This window comes from Argentina silus, assembly GCF_951799395.1.
Source record: "Argentina silus genome assembly, chromosome: Y".
In the NCBI taxonomy this organism is placed as follows: domain Eukaryota; kingdom Metazoa; phylum Chordata; class Actinopteri; order Argentiniformes; family Argentinidae; genus Argentina; species Argentina silus.
The window spans coordinates 28,563,188-28,585,929 of record NC_139654.1 but is presented as its reverse complement, the minus strand read 5'-3'; the positions used below and the strand labels follow the sequence as shown (position 1 = coordinate 28,585,929).

The 22,742-nt window shown below is 43.5% G+C and overlaps 1 protein-coding gene across 1 annotated transcript; it reads right to left on the bottom strand.

Annotated features, from left to right (window-relative positions):
* Positions 1-7,592: 7,592 nt before the first annotated feature.
* On the bottom strand, positions 7,593-8,078 carry LOC310824062 (uncharacterized protein; the record flags this gene model as incomplete). Its single annotated transcript, XM_083696948.1, has 1 exon — positions 7,593-8,078. The coding sequence occupies one exon, from the start codon at positions 8,076-8,078 to the stop codon at positions 7,593-7,595; it is 486 nt and encodes a 161-aa protein (XP_083553074.1).
* Positions 8,079-22,742: the final 14,664 nt, after the last annotated feature.

Below are 22,742 nucleotides of genomic sequence, written 5' to 3'. Positions count from 1 at the left end.
TTTTTTAATTGCACATTTTAACCCCCAGTATTGAAGTTTTATTTTAAGCCTCATATGCAATTTTGACATAGATGCATGTATGCCCCATAAAGTCATCACCACCCCTCCCAACACCCCTTATCAGTGACAAACTTTAGCTGAACCCCCGATGGTTCTTCAGACAGTTCAGGGCCCCCTGGGGCCCCCTCCCTTCCCCCCTAACCCATACATTCCATTCTCACGGTTCTCCATCCTACGGGGGTGACCACATCCTCATAAAAATGTCAAATTCCGACAAACACCAGAACACCTTTAGCCTCTCCCCCCACGTCTCATTGGACAAGCCTCAACAGCCTACCACATCCGCCCCCAAAGGGGCGGGGACATAATTTTCAAGTATTATTTTCGATGATTAAATTTATGTGACGTCATCACTTTTTGTCACAAAGTGTATACTATATTCTCTATGCTCTGCCTGTACTGCAGCCATCTTCAGTTGTTGTTTGTTTTGATGTCTTTGTTGTGCTCTTTTAGATTTAGATAATGGTAAAATAAGAGATTTTAATGCTTATTTGAGATGCACTGACTTCCAAATAAGGAAAAATTGGATGACAACCACCAAATTGTTTGATTTCTCAGAAGTCTGAAACATGTCCCCGCAGGGTTTTTTGTGTGATTTGTTTGTGTGCCCGCTCCCAAATGAATGACAGTCACCATTTTGAAGATTGATGCTTGAATGGCTTTCCACCTAGCAGTATGCCAAAGTAACACTTCTTTTTTTGTATCTTAACCCTGATCTTCAGCTTCTTCTTTCCTTTTTCTTGTTTAAATTTTTTATTTGTTTTATGTAATATCACTCATGTAACAATAATATCGACCAGAAGACATTTTGACACACTATTAAGTTTATCCAGCAGATTAATTTCTTAACCAAGTCTGCCATTGTGATTGTGTCCTCCTCCTTGAGTTGGAATGTAGATTTATGATTCATATGTGTAGGACAATGTCAGAAGATGTCAGCCAACTATAAATCTACATAAGACATCAACCCAAAGGCTTCAAAGCTCAAGACTGCTCCGACTATAAATCAAAGAGAGGGCATGGAAACAATCCCAAGAAAATTATTTAAATTGATCAAATTAGTAGAAATGGTTATTCTATCAGGAGAGGACCGAATCAGAACAGACACCAATAACTCAACTGAATTGAGAGTTCAGTCTGTGTTTTCATGCCAAAATTCGTTTACACACTGGGGAGATTCTACTATGCAATCCTCTGGAGCATTGTTGCATGTGTATATGTATATTTAGTCATATGCACTCTGCTGCATGCTCTATGAGCAATCTGTGTTCGAATGAGATGTCAGGCCGGCATAATGTTAAGGGTTCACTCAGATGGTCATTAATCTTTTGCCCAGAACTTTGCAGACGGTGTGTACCCAGTGCTGGAGGAGGTCACGTGCTGACCTCTTTGTGCACCGCACGAGTAAGTGCACTCCGCAGCATGAGCCTCAGTACACCACTCCCCCCTGCATAATGAGAAAGGGACTTATCTGAGTGCTTACAGCTAATTGATTGATTTCACTGGTACAAATATCACATAATTTTGTTTACTCTGTGGAGGGGAAGCAGTGAAAAATAAGAATGGATCCTTCTCTGAGAAAGTAAAGATTTGATATTTGTATCCCTGCATGGGAAGGAACTATCCCCATCCCCCAGCAAGACTGACAATTAATCAAATAAGCACTACACGTTCCGATAACTTTTTACATGCTTGAATAATTGTCACCAATTCCCACAAGGAGGGGCACTACATCATTTGTGGGGGATGTTTACCATACACTTCCAAGCAAACATTTCAATGTCGATTGGCTGTTGTAGATTGGGTTCACCATTTAGACAGTACAATTTTTTATTATAAACATACTCCCCCCATTTCAGGGCTCCAAAAGTATTGTGTTTCGTATTTGGTCAACAATAACTGCCTGAAGTCTGCGACCCATTGACCCCACCAGATGCTGGGTATATTCTCTGGTGATGCTCTGTCCAATGCATGTTCAATTGAATTTAATTCTGAAGATCGGTGCCTTGAATTAGGGGGGCTTTGTATAAAAAGGGTTGTAATTTCTAAATTGGTTTCACAATCTGTGAAAGTAACTGTTTGATTTAAAATCCAAACTGTGCAGTATATGCAATCAATTTTATTTCTCTCTCGCTCTCTCTATATATACAGTGGGGGAAATAATTATTTGATCCCCTGCTGATTTTGTTAGTTTGCCCGATTACAAAGAAATGAGCGGTCTATAATTTTTATGGTACTTTTAGTTTAACAAATACAGACAGAATATCAACAAAGAAGTCCAGAAAAAACACATTATATAAAGTTATAAATTAATTTGCATTTGATCGAAGGAAATAAGTATTTGATCCCCTACAAACCAGCAAGAATTCTGGCTCATACAGACCGGTTATATGCCCATGAGGCACACAGATTAGTCCTGTCACTTTAGGAAAAGTACTCCTAATCTCTGCTTGTTATGGGTATAAAAGACACCTGTCAATAGAATCAATCTCTTCCATTCCAACCTCTCCACCACCATGGGCAAGACCAAAGAACATTCAAAGGACATCAGGGTAAGAGTTGTAGACCTGCACAGGGCTGGAATGGGCTACAAGACCATCAGCAAGAAGCTTGGTGAGAAGGAGACAACTGTTGGTGCAATTATTAGAAAATGGAAGAAATACAAAATAACCATCAATCGCCCTCGGCCTGGAGCTCCATGCAAGATCTTGCCTTGTGGGGTAAGGATGATCATGAGAAGGGTGAGGGATCAGCCCAGAACTACACGGGAGGAGCTTGGTAATGATCTCAAGGCAGCTGGGACCACAGTCACCAAGAAAACCATTGGTAACACACTACACCGTAACGGATTGAAATCCTGCAGTGCCCGCAAGGTCCCCCTGCTCAAGAAGGCACATGTACAGGCCCATCTGAAGTTTGCCAATGAACACCTAAATGATTCAGAGAAGGCTTGGGAGAAGGTGATGTGGTCAGATGAGACGAAAATTGAACTCTTTGGCATGAATTCGACTCTTCGTGTTTGGAGGGAGAGAAATGCTGAATGCTACAATCCCAAGAACACCATCCCCACCGTCAAACACGGAGGTGGAAACATTATGCTTTGGGGTTGTTTCTCTGCTAAGGGTACAGGACGACTTCACTGCATTGAGGGGCCAATGGACGAGGCCATGTACCGTAAGATCTTGGACGAGAACCTCCTTCCCTCAGCCAGAGCACTGAGGATGGGTCGTGGATGGGTCTTCCAGCATGACAATGACCCAAAACATACGGCCAAGGCAACAAAGGAGTGGCTCAAGAAGAAGCACACCAAGGTCATGGAGTGGCCTAGCTAGTCTCCAGACCTTAATCTTATAGAAAATTTGTGGAGGGAGCTGAAGCTTCGAGTTGCCAAGCAAAAGCCTTGAAACCTTCAGGATTTGGAGAGGATCTGTAAAGAGGAGTGGACCAAAATCCCTCCTGAGATGTGTGCAAACCTGGTGACCAACTACAAGAAACGTCTGACTTCTGTGCTTGCCAACAAGGGTTTCTCCACCAAGTACTAAGTCATGTTTTGCTTGGGGATCAAATACTTATTTCCTTCGATCAAATGCAAATTAATTTATAACTTTATATAATATGTTTTTCTGTTTATATAATATGTCTTTGTTGATATTCTGTGTCTATTTGTTAAAATAAAAGTACCATAAAAATTATAGACCGCTCATTTCTTTGTAATCGGGCAAACTAACAAAATCAGCAGGGGATCAAATAATTATTTCCCCCACTGTATATGCACTGGCAGAAAACTGTGATTATGGACAGTTACATGATGAACTTTTGCGGGACAGATTAGTTGTCGGTCTGAGGGACACATCATTGTCAGCGATAATGCAGTTAGGCAAAGATCTGACACTGGTTAAACCTATAAACATGGCGAGGCAATCTGAGGAAATAAAAAGGCAACAAACTGACTTGAGGAGTGTAATGGACAATGCTAGCAGAGCTACTGTGGATGCTGTGCATGCTAAAGGGAAGCAGCACAAATTCAACAAGTTCAAAAAAGGACAGGCCCACGGACAAGCTAAAGCTATGCGAGAGACACAAGGTGGAGCTGAACAGGGAACATGCTCAATGTGGAAAAGCCCCCTCTCATCTCCAGCAAAGAGTGCAGAATGCCACAACCGTGGTAAAAGATGACGTTATGGTAAAGTATGCAAGTCAGGTAAAGCAGTGAATGCTGTCACGGAGGACAGTAGCTTATTCCTAGGTACAGTTAATGCAGGACAAGATCCATGGTCAGTGGACATTTGTATAAGAGACATTCAAGTTAGGTTCAAAATTGATACAGGCGCTGATGTTACTGTTTATACCAGAGCAGGCGTACAGGGAAATAGCTCAAAAGGACAATGTGCACAAACTAACCACTGTCTGGGCCAGGAGGAGCTCAACTGAACATAGTGGCCGTGGCTAAGGAGATTCTGTGCTATGGAGAGAAAAGTGCAATAGAGGACATTTATGTAGTGAAAAACCTACACACAGCCCTGTTAGGCAGGCCAACTATATCTAAGCTGAAGCTAGTGGCTAGGCTAGATAGCATAGATATGGACACAGTAAAGCAGACTTACCCAAAGCTCTGTGGTGGTCTAGGTTTGGTGCAGCAGCCTTACACAATCAAACTCAAGCTAGATACCACACCATTCTCACTCAAAGTGCCACAACGGGTTCCCATAGAGTTTGAAAACTGGCCGTTGATGGAACACAGTAGAATGGAGCAGCTAGGAGTCATCAGCAGAGTTGAGGAACCTACGGACTGGTGCTCTGGGATGGTCGTTGTACCCAAAAAGACTGGTGCAGTTTGAATGGGTGTTGACCTAACTATACTGAATGAGTCTTCCATCAGTAGAGCAAACACTTGGCAGGTGCACAGCTATTCAGCAAGATAGATGCTAATATGGGCTTTTGGCAAATTCCATTAGCAAAAGAGTCAGTACACTACACTACATTCATCACTCCGTATTGGCGGTACTATTTCAACCGGTATTGCTTCTTTCAAAACAGGATGGTAACAGAGGGTCTTGATGGAGTCGTCTGTCCAGCCATGTTGGAACCAGCTCTTCCAGACATTAGAGCTGTTCAGAGCAAAGAAAGGGAGAGGAGGTGGATAGACGCTAAACACTTAAATCAGAGACATCGGGTGAGAGACCTTTCCAAACTCTTACCAGGAGACAATGTGTGGCTCACTGATGCAAAGTCTCAGGGCACTGTGACTTCTACACATCACAATCTGAGATCATACATGATCAGTGGGCCAGAAGTCACACTCAGGAGGGACCGCTATCACTTTGTGCCTATGCCTGCAACAAACAATGACTGTGGAGAAACACGAGTCAGAAGAGCAAAAGTTGCAATTATGCAATGCCCCATGATATGACAGCATATATTGATTCTACAGACTCTTCTGAGTATTTGCTACAATACACATCGCGGCGCCTAGAATAGTTTTTGCGCTATAAGCCCATATATATTTAATATACAGTGATTTGCATTGGCTGCATTTAATTTTAAGATGCAGCATAGAGTTTGAAACTGGCCTGTTAAGATGAGGCCCGACATTGAAGAAAGTGTTGAGCCCGAGCCCATAAAAAGCCAGAATTCAAGAAAACGGCGAAATTGCAGCACTGAAGAGTGGAGAGACTGACTACTTGAAAGCTGACCTTAGTTACTATTAACAACTGTATTTATTGCACCTGATTGTATAGAATACCTTATTGTATAGAATACCTTATATTTCCAGAAATGAGCCAGATCTTACTGTTGTTGCCTGTTTTGTGTGTTTGTAAGCGTTGATGCCAATAGTACTCCATAAAATAAGGCTTCAGGCAGCGGAGTTTGTTATGCTTTCAATTTATCTGGTGAACTATTTGTCAGGTGCAGGTGAAGAGAGCATGACAGAGCAGAGGCACATTAGCGAATTGGGAATGTTTACAACATGTTTTCGCAGCCTTGTAACAACATACTCAGGAGGCAGGATACAATTGCAGGCAATGGTGTTTATTAGGATCCAGGCAAAGGCACAAAAACACAGAGGGCAAATCCGTAGTCAGGGTTGGAAAAGAGTTTGGTAACAAAGTGGTCAAAGCTATCAAAGGCACGGGCGGAACCGTGAGGGAAACGGGCGTGAACGATAATACCGACGTGGGAAATTTAATACTGCCTAGGATGGAGTGAAACTGAAGGGAATACAAGGGGAGTGAGAACAAAGGGTGATGGGGAACTAATGAGAAACAGGTGAGGGTGATTAGTAGGCTAGGGATATGGACGCACGGCCCTGGCCGCAGGAGGACACCGGCCTGAGGGCCGACCCCAAGAGCATGGAGCGGGCCGATCTGGACGGCGCAGGTGGAAGTCCCGGATCAGTTTGGGATCCAGAACATCTGAACCCCTCCCAGTCCACCAGGTATTGAAGCCGACCCCCACGACATCTGGAGTTCAAGAGGGTCCTGACAGCATATGCGGGAGCTCCGTCAATGTCCAGGGGGGTTGCCGGGTTGTCAAGGGGGACAGCATCAGCCACGGGACCAGGAACCACAGGCCTAAGAAGGGAGACATGAAACGTTCTGGCGGCGGATGGCTCGCTGGAGTCGAAAATTAGCCATGCTCCACACCTCCTCGGAACGACGGAACCACTCATCCACCGCAGGGGCCTCCGTCTGGCTGGGATTCCAAGGGAGGCTGATAACTGAAGACACACTGGAAGGGGGTCAGGCCGGTAGAGGAGTGATGGAGGAAATTCTGGGCGTACTCTTCTCAGGGAAGGAACCGGGCCCACTCACCCTGGCGGTCCTGACAGTGGGAGTCAGAGGAACCTCCCTAGCTCCTGGTTGGTTCTCTCCACCTGCCCGTTAGACTGTGGCCTTCCACACTCGCAACGTGAATTGGGGGGCCACGTTCCGAGACGATATCGTCCAGCAGGCCGTAGCACCTCTGCAACCTGAAAGGCAGTAGGGAGACCAAAGAGAGGAAGAAAACGGCAAGTCTTGGAGAACCTGTCGACAATTACCAGTATCATGATGCAACCATTGGAAGAGGGAAGATCTGTGACAGTCGATGGATAGATGCGACCAAGTTCGCTGAGGCACTGGGAGAGGAAGAAGTTTCCCGGCTGGAGCATGCCGGGGGGACTTGGACTGTGCACAGACGGAACACGAATTAACATGGCTTGTGACGTCCTGAAAAGGTGGGCCACCAGTACCTCTCAGTGTGTGCTTGTGTAGTGCAGGTAATACCTGGATGTCCAGTTGCTAGCATCAACAACTAATCCCTTACCTCCATGGGAACGTAGGTGCGCTCTATAGGACAAGAGGCGGGAGCAGGATCCTCTACTTGAGTCCAGCGAATCTCCTCCTCCACATCCCACAGGATGGAGGCCACGATGCGTGGTTCAATGAATGGTTCCTCAGCTCTGTCACCCACATCGTAGTTCCTCTCTGCAGGGGAACGTTTTTTTAGAAAAGAAAGCACAAGGAAAACGGCTTCTGTGGGTCATCGCCAGGTCAGCAGCAGCACTGCTCCCACACCAACTTCCGAAGCTCCACCACAAACTGCAGTGTGGTATCTGGGTGTTTTAGTAGTGGAGCGGAGGTGAAGTACTCCTTCAGCCGGCAGAAGTCAGCGGCTGCAGCTCCGTTCCATCCCAGCTTGTGGGGACCACATTTGAGGAGAGCTGTGAGGGGAGCCGTTATAGAACTGAAACCCCAAATGAAATGGCGGTTGAAGTTGGCAAACCACAGGAAGCGCTGTAGCTCCTTCACAGTCGTAGGTTCCAGCCATGACAGGACTGCGTCGACTTTCTGCTCCTCCATCTTTACTCCCTCTGGGCTGATCACGTAACCAAGGAAGGAGATTGTGGACTGGTGGAACTGGCATTTCTCAGCCTTGACATACAGCTGGTTGTCAAGTAGACGCCCAAGGACTGCTCTGACATGTTTGACGTGGATCAGGATGTCATCGATGTATGCGACCACCTGGCGGCCAAGCATATCCCTGAAGACCTCGTTGACAAACACTTGAAAGACGGACAGTGCATTTGCCAACCCGAATGGCATCACCAGGTATTCATAGTGGCCAGATGGTGGTGCTGAAGATTGTCTTCCACTCAACTCCCTCCCGGATACGGACCAGGTTGTAGGCACTGAAGGTCCAGTTTAGTGAAGAAGCGGGACCCCCGGAGCTTTTCGATGGCTCCAGGCACCAGAGGGAGCGCATACAGGTACTTGGTGATGACTGAGTTAAGCCCTCGGTAATCGATACAAGGACGCAGACCACCATCCTTCTTGGCTATGAAGAAGAACCCTGCCGATGTGGAAGGTTGGATAAATCCCTGCTTCAGAGCCCCCTGGATATACTTCTCCATGGCCTTGGTCCCTGTGATGGACAAGGGATAGATGCGGTTGCGTGGAGGAACAGAGCTGGCAAGCAGGTCAATGATGCAGTCCCAGGAACGATGAGGAGGGAGATAGGTGGCTCTTGTCTTGGAGAACATCTCCCTCAGGTCCTGGTAGGCCTCTGGAATGACTGGTTGGAGAGAGGCCAATGGACTCTCCACTGTAGTGCAACCACAGGGTCGGGAAAGACAGGTTCTCTGGCAACGAGGTGTCCAGGCTGTGATCTCCGTCTTCGTCCAGGAGATGGTGGGATCGTGACGTTGGAGCCAGGGAAAAGCGAGGATCATTTTGTGTACCAGGGTTCTGATGACAAGTAGGGGGAGGCTCTCACGGTACACTGCTCCAACGGTGATGAGGGGATCCATGTGTGTGATGGTCCCGGCTCCCACTGGTCTGCCATCCAGAGTTTGGACAGAGATGGGAGAGGTGGGAAAGTGAAGAGGAAGGTGCAGAGACTTGGCGAGGTCCTTGTCAATAAAGTTCCCAGTGGCACCGGAGTCCACAAAGACTGTTGAGACAGCACATGGAGAGAAACAGGAACCAGGAAAGGATTAGTAGTGAGAGCTGAACGTGGGATGCTTGCCCTGGAAGTAGGAGCTTACGGTTTCCGAGGTGTGTGTCTCGTGCTGGTGAGCAAAGCAGGTCGCACAGGACAGTGCTGTAACAGATGATCCTCTGCGCCACAGTAACTGCATAGCCCCAGCTGGAATCTGCGACGCCACTCAGCCATAGAGGGATGAGTGAAGCCCAACTCTATGGGCCTGGGCTCTGACCCAGGACGGGTTGAGGCTGCAGGAAGGAGGCGAGAAGGACGTTCTCGGAGAAGGTTGTCCAGGCGCATGGAGTTATCTCCGATTTATCTCACACAGCCACACAAGATTATATCTAAAAAAAACTAAAAAACAGCTCTGTCACAGCAAAACCGAGCCAATACCCGGCCCGTCTAGTCCCGGCTGAAAATGTCAACTCTAATGCAGCAGATGCCTAGTTAGATCGCTAATGGGAGTGTTCAGGGCTGCAGTGTTGTGACACAGACTGTTTATTGGCCATGCAATCAATTCTCATCAATTGTTGGAATGTGGTAATTTTTGCACACACCCCCCTGAGACAACACACACGCACTGCACCCCCCCCCCCCCCTCCGAGACAACACACATGCACAAAGCTCTGGGCACAGGGTCAGCCATATTCTGGCCCCCCTGGAGCAGTTAGGGGTTAAGTGCCTTGCTCAAGGGCACGACAGCAGTGGTAGGCACCTGGATATGATCGCAGTAACCCTCCAGTCACCAGCTCACATCCGGCTGGAGCGGGAATCGAACCAGCAACCTTCCGATTGCTGGCTGGCTGGCCTCTCTAACCTCCAGGCTACCCCAGGCGTAAGCAGTGTGTGCCATTAGGACAGTCATCCCATGGCCCGGCTTGTCATTCTGTATCAGCCCAGCCCATGACTCACACATGGACCCCCTGAGTGCCAGAGCTCACCAGGAAGCCACTTCCTTAAAGACACTTATTGAAGTGAGAGGCGTAGCGTGAGTTTCATGTTTGGGGAAGCACATTTTTTTACGGGGGCCTGAGGGGGGGGGGCTACATTTTTTTCATAAATTGTAATCCATTAAATAAAACAGGGCAAAATTGGGTATATTGGAAATGCATTTTCATCCAATAGGCCTATGTTTTACATTGCTATTTGTTCCGTTCCATTTTGGCCACCGGATTCCTCTGAAAACAGAAGGGTTCCAATCCCGAAAACCAAAGATAGCCAAATTGCGTCCACTGCATGCTGCACACACTCGAGACCCGTTCACCAGCGGTTACTGTTTAAAAGATAGGGCATGATCAAGAACGGACAGAATTATAAAATGTCAGTCTTGCGGTTAAACTATAGGCCAGTCACCCTAACTACGTGAAGTTTGGTGAACACATCGTTTTGGAAAATCCATTGGTTCTGTAGCCTACACTTACAAATTACGTTGGTAAAGGAGACTAATGCAATGGTTGCGATAATAATGCCTCTGCGTAGTGTAAGAATAAATTACTGACTTTGATTATAATCACAGGAGTAATTACATAATTTGGGGAAATGTATTTTAATTTACTTTTAGGTCTATGGGACGCTACACCCATGACGAAAGTAGCCGCCCAAATCTCACTTGGCTTCTGTGATAGTCAGGCTGTGTGTGTGTATGTCTCTGTCTATCAGTGGCCTCTGATGCCTCCATCATGTGCACTGTGTGAGAAAACGTGTTCTTTATTTGAAGGAGAAGACAAACTACTTCTTACTTTTAGCTATTTATTTATATGTCAAAATTCTAGACTTGCACAAGGACCACTTTTGGCGAAGAAAATCACAGTCAGCAAGCTGTTAATCTGTAACCAACCTTCCAAAAATGGATGCATTCAAACAGTCAAACAAGGCATTTTACAGTAAACAGAATGATTGTGATTGGCTATTTGGTTGGGGAGGAGCCGCGGTTTAGACTTGGCTCTCCTCTCGTTGGTGTTTTAGGCTGGTCCCAGCCCCTGACACTCGATCCGTTCCAGGTAGAGATATCGCCGGTCCGTTCCCTCTGGGGAACGAGTTGACCTGCTGAAGAAAACATACACCTACTCTGATTTGTCCTTTCCTAGCCTAATATTTTCCATTACATCATTCTTAAGTTATGTGTGTGTTGCAGCATCTATCTTGATGACCTGACCCTTACCTCTTCATGTATTAATCCAAGTACCATGGAACTAATGCTTGATTCATCTCTCATTTATCAACAGGCCATCACATTAGTAAATTTCAGATGATTAAAAAACATATAAATTCAATTGATTTGCATATGGAATATCAAATACAATTAGTAAATTTAATCACCCTAAATAAAGAACTGAATAGCTTTATTTACTCGTCTGCTATTGAGCATTATAATGCAACTGTTTTTATAAAAATAATTTCTTATAATTTCTTATAATTCTAACAACTGACATGGCATAAACATGGCATACATGGCAGTCCTATCCATCAAAACTTTACTGGCTAACACATTGGCAGTGGTATAACATTATCTATCATCCAGGGGCCTTTGTTCAGCATCCTGTCCCAGCCAGCACTAGGGTGGCATTCTATCTGACAGGGCATGCACAGATGCTAAATGACAGTGACACAAAGAGGTGGCCTAGCATACAGGTCCTGACAGGGCTGTTTTCCACAGAATAGAGGCTTCGCTTGACTCTAGGCAGGAAAGTGGAGTTGGTTCTCCCCTTCTTTGAACCACAACAATGCATGCTAATGCTGTAATTCAGTTAAACCCAGAGAATGCAACGTTTCACTGTCCCTACTCTCCCAATACACTGCTGTGCTGCTCAGTGTGGTCAAATTGCACACCGTTTCAATACATGATACATGGATGGCTAGAACATGGCTATTTGTGACCTACATGTGCTATTATCTTGATCTTAATCTTGATTAAGAATGATTTTTTGTTATGATGGTCACAACCAACACCTTTAGAAACTGTTTGTATTGCTTCAATTCTTTCAGTATCCGTCTTTCCTTTGTCAAAATCTTGCGGCTCTTTCTCTGTGGTTGTGTCACACGTCTTGGGGTAGAGGGAAAGAAGAATGTTATTAATTTCTTATGAATTACACATTTTCCAGAGCCATATTACTCGCACTCTTCCAGTAAAAATATCACTTGACTGTTGAAGTGAGGGTTTAGACATCCATGTTTTATAATTTATCCTCAGCAATTTTGTTAAAGATTCTCTTGTTGAAGTTCACATAAGAAAGCATCTTCATATAACTAAACTGTTTTCTAAATTCCTATTCAAGCTAAACAGCTAACCCCATATGCAAAGACAATGAGGTTGGGTTTTCAGCTGTTTTAGTGTGTTTTATTCCAAATGTGTGGGTAGTGTCAGCATAGCCTTGAGGGTCATATTCATGGATTTGTTTCAATGAAAGCTTTCTTTATGCAACTTTGATGTCCAGTCACATTCTTTGTGATCTATTAGTAGAGTCAAAAACGTTTGGCTTATTTGCCTCTGGTAAAGTGAATGAAATATGAATGCATGATATACAGTGCCCTACGTAAGTAATGGGACATTGAAGCATTGTTTTCTTATTTTGGCTCTACACTCCAAAAGTTTGAAATCAAACAATTATTATGAGGTTAAAGTAGAGATTCTCAGCTTTTATTTGATGGTATTTGTGTACATATTGGTTTCACCATTCAGAAATTGCAACCATTGTTTATGCATAGTCCCCCTATTTCAGGGAACCCAAAAGTGGTGACAGATTTATCAAATGTCCAAATGTAAGCACTTATGTTTAGTAATTTGTCGACAATCCTTTGCATGCAATAACTGTCTAAAGTTGGCAACCCATTGACCCCACCAGACACGAGTTATCTTCTCTGGTGATTTTTCTGCCAGGCCTGTACTGCAGCCGTCTTCAGTTGTTATTTGTTTTGAGGAAGTTTTGCCTGAAGTCTCCTCTTCAGCAAATGAAATGCATGTTCAATAGGATTTAAACCTGGAGATTGACTTGGCCAGTCAACACTTTTTGGCCCTAAATAGACTAGAATTATAGTATATTTTCCTGTGCATGCCAGTATAATGTGAAGGAGCAGATGAGAGAAGGTGAGAATGTTCTAATAGAAGGACAGGTTAGAAGGGACTCAGAAGCCTGCCGAACACAAGTTGTTTCCTGTGACAGCTTCATCTGTGAAGCCATATTCTCAGAGGGCTCAAAGCCTGCCCAGGGATCACTGGGATCGTTTAAGATTACATGTCTGCTGGCAGGAAGAGGTAGATAGGTGAAAATAATTGGCTTGGTCACCCCTCCCCCACCTGCTCCAGGTCCTGTTGTGAGTGACGACAAACAGACTGACCTGGCGCAAGGTACAAGGAGGTCAGGCCAAACCTCCCACCCCGACATGTTCGGTCCTCTGCTGGGCTGCTACCAAGCTCCTGTGTTATATAATCAACAGCGGGACACCCTCTGTTAACCTAAAAGAGGTTAAGGACCCAGTTTCATGCAATTAGTGGAGGAATGCCAGACGCTAATGGAACACAGAAGTGTTAGCAAAGCACGATTATAGGATTGTTGGGGCCGGGGCAAAGACATGCAAGGGGCACTGGCCCCCAGGGCAGAGTGGCAGTGTATGTGAAACAATGAACTGGAAGGGAGGTAAGGAAGAATGTCTCTTCCCAGCATGCCTTTGGAATTCGGGGGGGCTTTTTGGGGAGGGGTATTATGGGAAAGTGAGGCTGCTCAGTGTAACATGATGATACATATTATGGAGTTGATGCAGATGGTTTTGAGCATAGTGCCCTCAAAAACAATATTGAATGGGCACTTCAGAAGTATTTTTTGCCAATATTCACTGAACATTACTCGTATAAAAACAGTCATGTTTAACCAGAATTTCAGCTGTTCAAGAGAGAGAGGCAAGAGCAGAGTCTTATTACATATTTAACAGTCTCAAATAATTGGGGTAAGCAAACTTCAATGAAATTAACCAGGCACGATATTGAAACCTTTACACATTCGGTTTTATGTAACATTCAGGTTTTTAAAAAGTGTTTTAAGAAAGCTTTAATTTCACCTGACCCATTAGCAACACATGGAATAAAGGGCTCCATATTTCAAATGGGATCAAGTAAGCAGATGTGAAAATAACTTATTTGAAGTTGAACATATCCTGAAAATATAGGATACTATATTCAGTTAAGATGTGACAAGTACCGTACAGTATGGCCTTCATAGTGGTGTGAGAGATTAGTCAGCAATGTGTTATTCATGAGAATGAATTATTTTATTCATTGACAATGAATCCTGAAACGAGCAGGCATGGCAGAAGTAAGGGTGCACCATGACAAATTTAACATGCAAAGCTAGATGGAATGAAAGTGTTACCACCTCAGATAAAAGAAGCACAGGGAATCTGAGTGTCTCTTCCATAAGGACACTCAGTTCGCCAACAGTTGTCTGGGAAGTTCAGATGTGAGCGAAGACAGGTAGGAAAAGTCCCTGCTCTACAGTATTTCCCCAAACTAACTTGGCCACTGTTCAGAAGCCACTACAAAACCTATTTAACCTTCTAGCCCCCAATAGAATGTTAGAACATACCTGTAGTTTGGGGTTTTACCTTCAATAATACTATTTCTCTAATGTCTGAAATAATGGTGAATAATATTAATAAATGTTCATTACAAGTTCATTTACTTTTGAAGATGAGAGGCTAACATTATTTTCATATTAAAATCCCCTTCACAATTTGTCATAAATCCTAAATTGATGGCTATGGCAATGGGACAGCAATACAGCTCATTATCATAATTAAAAGAAAACAATAAATAAACCTGGCAGTGTAGTCATTATTGATACCAATCGATTTGTGTGAAAACGTGTTCGTTTATTTGAAGGAGAAGACAAACTACTACTTACTTTTAGCTATTTATTTATATGTCAGAATTCCAAGCTTTTACAAGGACCATTTTTGGCGAAGAAAATCAGTCAGCAAGCTGTTAATCTGTAACCAACCTTCCAAAAATGGATACATTCAAAAAGTCACACAAAGCATTCACAGTAAACAAAGTGATTGTGATTGGCTATTTGGTTGGGGAGGAGCCGTGGTTTAGACTTGGCTCTTCCCTCGTTGGTGTATGGGCTGGTCACACCCCCCTGACACCCGATCCGTTCCAGGTGGAGATATCGCAGATCCGTTCCATCTAGAGATGTTGCCCTGCTGAAGAAAACATATACCTACTCTGATTTGTCCTTTCCTAGTCTAGTATTTTTCCATTACATCATTCTTGTGTTATGCGTGTGTTGCAACATCCATCTTGATGACCTGACCCAACCTCTCCATGTATTAATCCAACGTACCACGGGACTAATGCTTGATCCAGCTCTCATTTATTGACAGGCCATCACATTAGTAAATTTAGCACACTGCAGTAATATATTTTTTATTGTAAAAAATAAACTGTTTCCAACACTTCTCAATCAAGAGTTAATGATTACCAAAAATAAATGTTTCCTGAATCAGATGATTAAAAAACAAATTAATTCAATTGATTTGCACATGGAGTATCAAATACAATTTCCAACAACTTTTCAATCAAAAGTTAATGATTACCAAAGATAAATGTTTCCTGAATCAGATGATTAAAAAACAAATTAATTCAATTGATTTGCACATGGAGTATCAAATACAATTTCCAACAACTTTTCAATCAAAAGTTAATGATTACCAAAGATAAATGTTTCCTGAATCAGATGATTAAAAAACAAGTTAATTCAATTGATTTGCACATGGAATATCAAATACAATTGTTTTAATCACCCTAAATAAAGAACTGACTAGCTTTATTTACTCGTCTGCTATCGAGCATTATGATGCAACTGTTTTCATAAATATAATTTCTAACATTTGACAGTTCATAGAAAACAAATTTGGCGAAAAGCATCATCGACAGATGAAAACGTTAGCCAGCTACAGTATGGCTCTCACCCAAATTACCTGCCTACACTCACATCCCTGGATTACACACCACACTGGATTATTGGCTCTAATATGAAACATTACTGGACACAAATCGATCACCAAAGGTACAGTAATCTTGTCATGGTTTTCACCTGGATTTTGCTTTCGTTCGCTAACAGTTTAGTTTTTAGTCACTTTTGCATGGTTATTCCTGCAGCCAGATAGCTAGCACCGCTAGCTAGTTGCCTTTGAGTAATGACACACTTTAGCTATTTCGCTATTTCTGAGGCATACAACAACAATTTAAATTGCAAGGTTGACTATTCCTCTTGCTTATCTGCTACTCACTTTTGCTTTGAGATGTCAAACAAATTGGAAGATAGGTGTGATAGCCCCGGCGACGGCTGAAATAAACACTGAGAAGAATCTGTGCAAATTTGAATTTTGGTGCAGTATCGTCATTACATGAAAAAAACTTTTTTCCGATGGCAAACTATGTTTTTTCCACTCAAATGTTAAAATAAAGAATCATATGTTTTTGTTAAAGCGATTTTACCTTCCATGGTTTGACAATTGTATGCTTAAATTACTTTATTGTATGAGTGAAAGTGACGGCCGTCCGCGGGCGCTCTAGTAAAATATAGAACGGCCGCTATGGGGTCTAGAGGGTTAAGCAGGAGTTTGGTGATATGAATACAGTAGGTATGGGGTTTAACCCTCCCGTTGTCCTCACATTCTGTACACTTCCGGGTTGAAAGGTTGCGTGCTCACTAAACACTCAATTAGTCAATTAATTAATCAATTAGCGCATCTCGGGCCGTGTGCAAGTGCACAGCCTTTGCAGATATATCTGTTACACCTACAGCGCACAGTCTGTGTTTTGCAGTCCTTCTTCAATGGGCAGACCTGACACCTCTTCCTCTTAGTTGTTGTAGCAGCTGGTGCTGCGACCGAGTCAGCTGCGGCAGTCACATCGCCGGATTGGTCACGTGATCTTGCCATCTGAACAGCTTTCACAACTGCTACCGAGGCATCTGTGCGGGGGAGATGTTCCCGCCTTTTGATGAACGGGGTTACAAGGCTCTTGCCCAGCTGCTCTAGGAAAAACCTCCTCTTGTTGCGCTTACGCTGCATCCAGATGGGGTTGATCTCTCTCCATATCACAAATGCGTTGTATGCGGAAACATCAATGATGTTGTGGAAAATAACCAAAGGCCAGCACGCAGTCATCCTTCTGCAGCTGTATGTTCCAATCACCATATCTAGATTGTCTACACCTCCTTTGTTGCAGTTGTAGTCTAGTATGATGACCGGCTTCCTGTCATGTCTATAGCTGATTTCCGCCTCCTTGTGCAGTGTGCTCAGAAGTACAACATTCTTGTTCTTCTTTGGGAGGTAGGAAACTACAGCTGTGGTGGGGGTGAATACGAACTTCGAAGAGAAGACCTCTCGTCCCTTTGACGCGAGAAGTGGAGGGGGGAGCTCGGGTTTGTTCTTTCGAACTGTGCCAACCATGGTGATGTTCCTCTTCAAGAGCTGTTGTCCGAGTTCATAGGATGTGAAGAAATTGTCACGTCACATTGTGACCCATCAGCCCTTCTGTCACATCAAGGACAACCCGCATTCCCTGGTTCTTCTCCGGGCCTCCACTTGTCGACTTCCCAGTGTAGACTTGCATTTTCCAAGCGTAACTCGATCTCGCGTTGCAGGCCACCCATGACTTGATGCCATATTTTGCTGGCTTGCTGGGCATATTCTGCCGGAAGGGACAGCGACCTGTTTGACAGAACAATTAAGGATTATATGTAATTGTTATTGTCGATGTCACAACATTGAGTAGTGGAGATGACTTTATTGTAGATGTGTGTATGGATTTTTATATACACTACCTCTAAATGGGACGAGTTGCTCATCCACTGTCACGTCAGGGCCTGGGTTGTAGAGGCGTGGCAGTCTCTCCACCCACTTGTCCCAGACGTCTCTTATGGCTGCCAGTTTGTCTGTCGCGCGTCTTGCGGGTCTCGATTCACGGTTGTCGAATCTTAGCAATCTTGAGTATGTGTGAAAGAGTTTGAGTGGCATCGTGGCACGGAAAATAGCCCTTCCGCTCTCTCCGTCCCATAGACTAACTGTGGCCTCACCTCATGACCTGTATACACCTGCTAATATTAGACCTATGTAGGCCTGCAGGTCAGTCGCATTCATCCCCTTCCATCCGTCTCCGTATTTTTTAACCCCCTCCAAATTTGTCATTTCTAGAATTATTTTTTCAATTGCTGGTGTGATGAACAGGTGGAATGTCGAGGCGATATCGTGTACATGGGAAACAGCATATGCTGTAGGCCCTGGGGTGATCTCTATGACATTATCTTCTGCTATTCTACCATGTTTGTCATATGACACTGAGGACCATTTGACTTTGCGGTTTTTTGACATCAAAGTCTTTCTTTGGACTTGAGGCATCTCTTCTTCTTGCTCATCTTCCTCTTCTTCAGAGGATGCATCATGCTCTGGGTTGTATTCTTCTAGATCTTCTTCTGACACATCCTCAGCTTCCTCTTCTGAATCAGAGTAGTCGTGCTGGGCATTTGAGAGGCTCTGTGCAGCAGTGAAATGCTGCGCACTCATACTCATGGCTTCGCTTCCTCTGACAAGACCAACGCGAGGTGGCATGTCAAGAAGACACTGCCAACATGTCCGGACATGTACAGAATACGATATTACTTTTCTTACAGCTTAGATGGGTAATTGAATAAAGGCAACGTTTCAATTCTGTAATATTCGACTCCGGGGGAAATCTCATCAACTTTCAAGTAGAGTAATATGATAGAGGCAATTATTAGAGGGGATTATTTTCACTGCTGTCAAAGGAAACTCTCACCCTCGCCATCAATGTAGGAAAATCTCATCAACCTTCAAACATTCCGTAATACCATAGGGGTGTGAAATTGCCCCACTTTCGGTTTGGCCCAGAATACTGTGAGTGCCTCTAAAAAATAGAAACTCCATTTCACCACAGTGTGGGTAATTCTGACACGTTGACAGGCCGTGAGATCTACCAATAAAACCCAGCCAACACGGTGATGGACATCATGACCGGAAGACAGTGGGAGGGGTAAAAGCCCATCCAACACGGTGGGGGTCAGAATGACCCGAAGACAGCGGGAGGGTTAATAGGTCCAAGCCGACGCTTCAGCGGGGTACTTCTAAGTCCCGCAGCTGCAGAAATTTCATGGTGTGAAGTGTTGTCAAAAGCCACCACAGGGTGGTGACAAGAGCTGTGAAGGATGGGATATGCGTCTTGCACTTGTCAGTGTGCATTTCACAGCGCGCACAAACAATAACCATCATGGGATTATTTACATTTTCTGGAAAGGGTTTTAGTCAATTATTTTGATCACTAATGAGCTCACACATAATGTGATGAATTGAGAATTGTAATCGCTACATCGCGAATGGAGGGATGATCTCACATAAGAAGATATACCTTTGTCAAAGCCAAACTGTAACACCATGTTTTGAAGCTAATATACAGTATCATGGACAGGAAAATATTGTTAAACAAGCAAATCTGGTTAATTTTGACGAGAATAACGTAGTGGTTAGTGTGAGTGAAAAGCATGAAATGATCGGATTGGTTTATGGTTTATTCCTACAAACAGCTCTGATAAGCGTTGCATATATTTGTCATGCGCTGTAATCTACAGTAGCAGGCGCCTACTATATATCACCGCGCACCACCTCGCATTTTAGCTATTTGTCCCGATTCCAAGACCCCACAGCATGCTCACAAAGCAAATAGCGTTTAACACTTTAACACAAACTTTAACACTTACTCACTCCCACTCTGCTCAAATACTTGGGGGACCGACTGTAGGTCTATTTCGCGAGAAGGAATAATGCAATGACTCATGCAGTATAGGTTAGCTGCCTAAAATGCTGTGAAGGGGGGTGATGTCTTTGGATGAACCTTAATGTAGAAATAATTAATGTCTTCATGAACACTTCATAAAATGATGTCAGACATGGAATATACAGTGCCTTCGGAAGGTATTCAGACCCCTTCACTTTTTCCACATTTTGTTGTTATAGACTCAATTTAAAATGGATTAAATTAAAAGATTTTACCATCAATCCACACACAATACCCCAGAATGACAAAGCGAAATTTGAAATTTCTGTAAAGTGAAAACACGTTTTCACTTTACTGAAATTACACATTTCAGTAAAATTGAAATACAGAAATACCTCATGTACAGAACTATTGAGACCCTTTGCTATGACACTCTTAAAATTAGCTAAAATGCAAAAATGTCATCAATTAAAACTTAATGCAAGGATAATAATTCATGTAATTTTAGAATTAATATTTGTTTTTATCGAGTCTCTGGTTTGCATAGGAATCAATTACACACTGTGTAGATTAGGATGTCACTACCAACTCAGCAAATTCCATAATTTTCTCTTGATCCTGACAAACTCCCCAGTCCCTGCCAGTGACAAACATACCCATAACTTGATGCAGCTACCACTATTCTTTACACAAGAGATGGTGCAGAAACTGCATTTCATGTGCTGGATTTGCACCAAGCTAAATGCTTTGTAGTAAAACCACTTTCTTTGCTGTATCACTTGAATTCATTGTTGCAAACACAATTATGCATATGAGAGATTATTTTCCATTAAGGGATTTTTTTGGGCCACTTGGTTATACACCAATTTTGTAGAGTGACTGAGATAATGTTGTCCCATCGACTGTGCTTTTTCCTCTCCACCATTCAACTTTGTAGATTTTTGTAAGTCTCCCCAGGCCTCAGGGTAGCATTCCTGAGCAGTTTTGTTCATTTGCTCAGTTTGTAATGACAACCTGATCCACACGGTGTGTAATTGATTCCTATGCAAATCAGAGACCCTATAAAAACAAATATTAATTCCAAAATTACATGAACTACGTATTATCCTTGGACTCAATTCAACTTGAGTGATTTGTTGATGACATTTTTGCATTTTAGGTAATTTTAAGAGTGTCATAGCAATGTACATGAGGTATTTCTGTATTTCAATTTTAATACATTTACAGAAATTTCAAATTTCGCTTTGTCATTCTGGGGTATTGTGTGTGGATTGATGGTAAATTCTTTAAATTTAATCAATTTTCTCTTTCTCGTCTATAACACAACAAAATGTGGAAAAAGTGAAGGGGTCTGAATACTTTCCGAAGGCACTGTATGTGGCAGTGTGTCCGCGAAACTGCATATTAATTAACTCAGGATATAATGTTTCTCAGTTGATTCTGCGCATTTCAGCTACCTGGACATAAATATGCGCAGAGAAGCGGGGGAAATGTTTAGCGCAGTCTGACATGAATAAGCGTGAGTTTAATAATGCAATGAATTTTCATGCGAGACAGGAGTAAGGATTTTGGTGGATCGCTTGAAGTGGGGAGAGCGTGCTGGATAAATTGTCATGCCTTTGTTAATCGGAAACGATCAAGATAAAGATGACCCCCCCCCCCCCCATCAACAGTATATCACGATAAACGTTCAACTCCTGACTGGCTCGGGAACATCTCCCTTCAGTCACACTGGATTTTAGGTTTCGTCTGTGAATGGAAACACGCCAAAATTGAGATTTGTTGACACAGGTCTGTTTGCTACAGTTGTCATAGAGAACAACTACCAGTCGGCTAAATCTTGATTTTCGTTAAGACATAGAACAAATAAAATAATGTAATCTTGTTTTCTTCATACATATGATAAATAATGCCATTTCCTATTTGGGAGGAGCGCACCGGCATACATGCTCTACTGTATCCCCCTCCCGCTCTCTCTCTCCCGCTCTCTTGCCTGATCGTGACTGTGTGAGCGAGTCCGCTCTCCCTCCCCCTCCCATTGTGACTATACCTGCTCTGCTTTGATTGTTAATCTGAAACGATCAAGGAAGCGATTGTGAAAGGTTATCTTATTATGATGAGTACAACCTTCAAAAAAATATTTTATACACATCATACAGTGGGGGAAATAATTATTTGATCCCCTGCTGATTTTGTTAGTTTGCCCGATTACAAAGAAATGAGCGGTCTATAATTTTTATGGTACTTTTATTTTAACAAATAGAGACAGAATATCAACAAAGAAGTCCAGAAAAAACACAGTATATAAAGTTATAAATTAATTTGCATTTGAACCTCTCACAAAGGCCATCAGTGGCCGGGTGGTAAACACTGGTTCGAACCGCCTTAATGTTCAACAACCCGTGCAGTTCTTTGAGGGTGTGTGACATAAAATTAGTGCCCTGGTCGGTGAGAATCTCTTTCGGGATTCCCACGCGGGAGATTACTTGAAACAATGCCTGCGCTACACTCCTGGCAGAAATATTGCACAGCGGTATTGCCTCGGGGTATCGGGTTGCGTAATCTATCAAGACCAACACAAATTGATATCCCTGTGTACACCGATCAAATGGCTCGATAATATCCATGGCAATGCCGTCGAATGGGTTCTCAACCAATGGTAAGGGCCGCAAGGGGGCCCGTGGAATGGCTGGGGGATTTACCAACTGACATTCGCGACAAGAAGCGCACCACCTACTGCCCGAATTCCCGGCCAATAAAATCGAGCCATTATACGGTTTAGTGTCTTATCATAACCTAAATGGCCCGCCATGGGGTTGAAATGAGCCGTCTGGAAGACCATTTCCCGGCGGCTACGGGGAACCAACAACCGGGTTACTTCCTCCTGACTATGTGAGTCACGACTTACTCTGTATAACCTGTCGCTGAT